The 4,437-nt window shown below is 43.2% G+C and overlaps 1 protein-coding gene across 1 annotated transcript; it reads right to left on the reverse strand.

The window, feature by feature from the left end:
• Positions 1-1,130: 1,130 nt before the first annotated feature.
• On the reverse strand, positions 1,131-3,745 carry LOC147967718 (uncharacterized). Its single transcript, XM_087522518.1, has 4 exons — positions 3,630-3,745; positions 2,416-2,610; positions 1,866-2,295; positions 1,131-1,489 (listed from the first exon to the last, which is right to left on the reverse strand). The coding sequence occupies exons 1-4, from the start codon at positions 3,665-3,667 to the stop codon at positions 1,376-1,378; spliced, it is 777 nt and encodes a 258-aa protein (XP_087378644.1). The 5' UTR covers positions 3,668-3,745; the 3' UTR covers positions 1,131-1,375.
• Between the last annotated feature and the right edge of the window lie 692 nt (positions 3,746-4,437).

The following is a 4,437-nucleotide window of genomic DNA, read 5'->3' on the forward strand; positions in this document are numbered from 1 at the left end:
TATTTGATACAGCGAGACTAGGCTTTTCGCTTCCATTTGTGGAGGTGAAATGGATCTCATCGAACTTTGTTAGTAGTTCCTTCTTTATGAATGAAATGGGGCAAAGCTTTTGCCGTCGTTTCAAAAAAAAATCACATCAAGAGGAATTTCTTTTATAGAGCCAATAATGGAGTGAAGTCCATGCGTGCAACGCCACAAGCTACAGAGTATTAGTAGAGTACTAGCACTTTACGTATGGAGCCATATTGCACAGTTCTCAATGCCGCACCAGGCTTTTCCAGCTCCTCGGGCTTAATTGGGAGGCGCTAGTTTAAATATGCTACTAGCTGATGAGGAAGCTGCAAGCGAGGTGTGGCTAGGGCGAGCACGCGAGCTACGAGATGATGGGAAGGAAAACCCGTTCACGTGGCTGGGCTATCTAGTGCACCGAGATTGTGGTGCGACACGTCCGTTCGACTTCAAAAATCAAACTACCTGTACACAATATTGGGTCATAGCGAAGTTACTATTTTAAAAAAAGGCCGCCATGCGTTCAACCGGGATCGAACCCACAAAACGAGGTACACACTCTCGCAACAACTAGTATTACTCGTTGGAGTACAATGCAACCTAGAATCACCTTTTATTGCTAGTTGTACATTGTTCCTTACAAGAAACCATTAATAATGCCAAGAAACTACTAGTACCAGTTGCATACATGGCAGACTTAAGATAAGACTACCTTATCAACCATTGTACATGCCCTTACCAACCACCCCTACCAAGAAACAACCACTCTAAAAGTGTTGTTAAAGGCATGTTTCAACCCATGTCGCCCCTTAAGTCAACGCCTTCTATTCAACCGGCAAGTTTGGCGTTATGACTTGTGGGACCTACATGTCAGTCTGCACAAAAATCCCCGAGTGACCTCCTACCTCCGGCCCGTCCACCTAGTCATCCTCGGCCATGGGACGCAGATACCGCTGCCGGCAGAAGGCGAGGTCAAAACCGCCGGCCGTCCGGCGCACGCGGCCGCTAGCTAGCCAAGATAGCTCCGTCCAGCTGCTTGTCTGTACACCAATGTGCAACGAAAAACTTGATAGGAAACACACATCAGGAACAGGTAACTACCATTTTATTTATCATGTCTACACTGTATATAGTTGTGCAACACTGGAACATTAGCGATAAATGGTTGCATCGATCAAGCTTCAACATACAAAAAAGAAGAGGGAAAGGATGCATGCCCCAGCATGACACATTCTTCTCCAAAAAGCTTTAGTTCCATCGACTACTAGAGAGCTCGGTTACAAACTTGTCGTACACATATGCACCGAAGAAAAAAGAGGCCTAAACTTCTAGCTAGGTCTTGTTGCCGTTGATGGTTGACTTCAATCTACGACTTTTTCAGCAGGGCTTGGAACTCATCCTCTGAGTTGAGGGTGCTTTGCAGATGTTTGAAAAGCTTCGCTGCAATGTACTTCTGGAAGTTGAGCAAGGAGATTGTGTCCTGAGCATACACAACAAGAAAAACACATAATTAGAAACTACTAGCAAAGGGAAAAGACACTGTTGCAGAAAAATATGATTTTACAAAGAAATTATTTTAGTGTTGCAGAGTGTTTCTTTACTACTACTGTTGGAGAGTGTTTCTGTACTACTAATGTTGCATAGGTTGCAAAAAAAAGAGTCCGAGTCATACTATACTAAATGGCTTAAACCCCTTGGAAGTTAAATTCTCCATGTATAGAATAGCAAACATGCCACAATAAAATCCGCTAGAAAAAAAGGAAGGAAAATGTGAACAGAAAAGTCAGATGAAGTCGCAAAAAAATGTAGAGTTGCGAAAAATAAAAGGGGGTTGATACGGCAATGAAGGGCTGTACCGGAAGTATTGGTAGACAACCACCAATCAGGAATTTCAGTTTACCATCATTCCTCTTATCCTGGTATTTTTTAACTTCCCTCGTCACATCAAGCAGAATATGCTCGTCCCACTCCAACTCGTGGACAACACTCATGTCTCGTAATGTGCGGAGATATTCTAGAGGCACCATGTTTCCTGTCCCAGGAGCTAGGACCAATGATAGGCAGAGCAAAACCCATGACCTATCAATGGTCTCCTCATCTTCGTCATCCACTTTCGATAGGACATCTACTGTAGTGGCTATCAGAGCCCTATCACCATCCAAATACACATCTCGGAAATCTGCTTTGCCCCTCTTGCTGAACTCTACCGGCCTGCTACCAGATGGAACATTGAAAATCTTCTTAACCATGTCTTTTGTGAAGTGCATTTTCTTGCGATCATTAATCCTGCGTAAAAAGATATAAAACAAGAAAATCAGTAGATGTTGCGAAGAAATAAAAGTGCTATCGAACAGATAGAAAACAGAAAAATACATGGTTAAAAGAAGGTACTCCAAAGAAACATACTTGAGCAGACGCTTCTTAGTGTCGATCCTCATAACTATGAAATTGTCAAGCCCTTCTGGGGGAGGAAGCAAAGGAGAGATCTGCAACAAATCCCCAAAGCTAGACTTGCTTAGTACATCTCTTTTCTTCCCTTGGATGGAATTGGCTATGTCGCGCAGCCGCTTTGCTGACCATCGAGTTTGGTAGATGGGCATGCTGCGGAACAAAAACAAAGAGTAAGCTATGAACATTCATATATATGCAAAAAAAAGAGGCTATGAGCATGCATATATCCTAGTAGTTGCCACATAAAAAGCTATGAAGCTACATGAAAACAAGTATAAAAGTTCAGAAGAATAAAATCATAAAGCTACAGGCAATCCACTACAAAATTCAGAAGAAAGAGCTATGAGCTCCAGGAAAACAAGTACAACTTTAATCCTGCAATTCCCACAGCTCATGCGTCCATTTGAAAACAAACAAACTATAATGAACTAAAAAAAATGCAACACCAGCAAGCTCTCACAACTCTCACCCATGTTGTTCTTCATAGACAGTGGCAGAAACAATGTACGTCAAGTAATGATTCAAAAATGATGCTACAAAATGTTACAAAACCCTGAATGAAACACATCTGCTGAACATTGTTTACCGCAAAAATGGTTCTGTCATTTCTGAAATTCACTGCCAAACATGATGCTACAGGCAATCCACTAACATTTTTTAAACACATCTGCTAATCTATAATGCTATGGGCAATCCACTACCCAAAATTCAGATAAACATAGAGGTATACACCCAAAAATCAACTACATAAATCAGACATTGCTATGCAGTGGTAAGAAGGTACATCAATGTTATGAGCTGCATAAATTTCAGAAACAAAAAATGAACTCGGCAACACCGGTGACCACCTCGTATCCTACTATGTCGGCGACCACCTCTTCCTATTACACCGGCGACCTCGTCTCCTAGTACAAACTACCACACCTCCTCCTACCACAGCCGCGGAGCACCACCACCAAAGCCGGGGAGCACAACGACAAAACACATGGCAGAGCACAAAAATCGCCACCGCGATAGGGAACCACCACCACCCCCTACCACCGCAGGGGGAGCACCAACCAGTAACTGCCCTACTACCGTAGGGGAAGCACCAAACCACCGCATCCCTCGATTCGTCACTACAGGAAATGGGAAAAAATATGTGGATTGAGTGGGGAAAGGATGCATACCTGCCTGAGTAGACGTCAGCCGCCGCGGATCCAGTCATCGTCGCCAGCGCGACTGGTCTGCCGTGGTGGCCTATCTGTCGTTGACCTCCCGTCGTCGCCCTCCCTCTAGCCACAACTCCTCGCTTTGAAACAGCCCGTCAGTTGCAAAAGCCGTTTCTGAAACAAAACGCTTGAATAGTTCAGCTGTAGAAATGTGGCGTGGGTGTGGGTGCTCTCGTCTGTCTAATCAAAAGACGATCTGATGGACACGGAGCCGGCGGACGCGTGCGAGAGATCAGCCGGCTGAAGGTAAGCTTTTTCCTTTGGATATGCCGCAGTTTGTAAAACTAAAGTATTTTTCAAATCCAAACATGTGAAAGTATTTAAAGCTGGAGTTTCTACAAAACCCATGGTATATTCTTTTAAAATTCCAAAAATACTCAGCAACCAAACACAGCCCAAAGGATGTACCGCTGACTCAGACAAACGATGCCATCTCCATCAATATGGAAGTTCTTAATTTTAGCGTGAAACATATCACACACACAAGAAAGGGAACCTATTCAACTCAAACTAAAAAGGAACCCGTTTTAACAAGATAACTAAAATATGTGCGCAAGTGCAAATCTAATCCCGAATACTTCACTAACAACCAATTAAATTGGTCTGAACACACCATTGTTTCTTAAAACAATCTAGGCTATCAAGAACATCACCACTTTAAGATTTATTAGCACATTGTTCGTGTGTTGCAACGAAGCCAAGAAAAGAAGATGGAGAGTTAGGCCCCCGACATAGAAAAAACGTTGAAAGACGTTCGTGTCATGTG

Source organism: Triticum urartu, chromosome 5A (genome assembly GCF_056163025.1).
Source record: "Triticum urartu cultivar PI428250 chromosome 5A, HENAU_Tu73, whole genome shotgun sequence".
Classification (NCBI taxonomy): domain Eukaryota; kingdom Viridiplantae; phylum Streptophyta; class Magnoliopsida; order Poales; family Poaceae; genus Triticum; species Triticum urartu.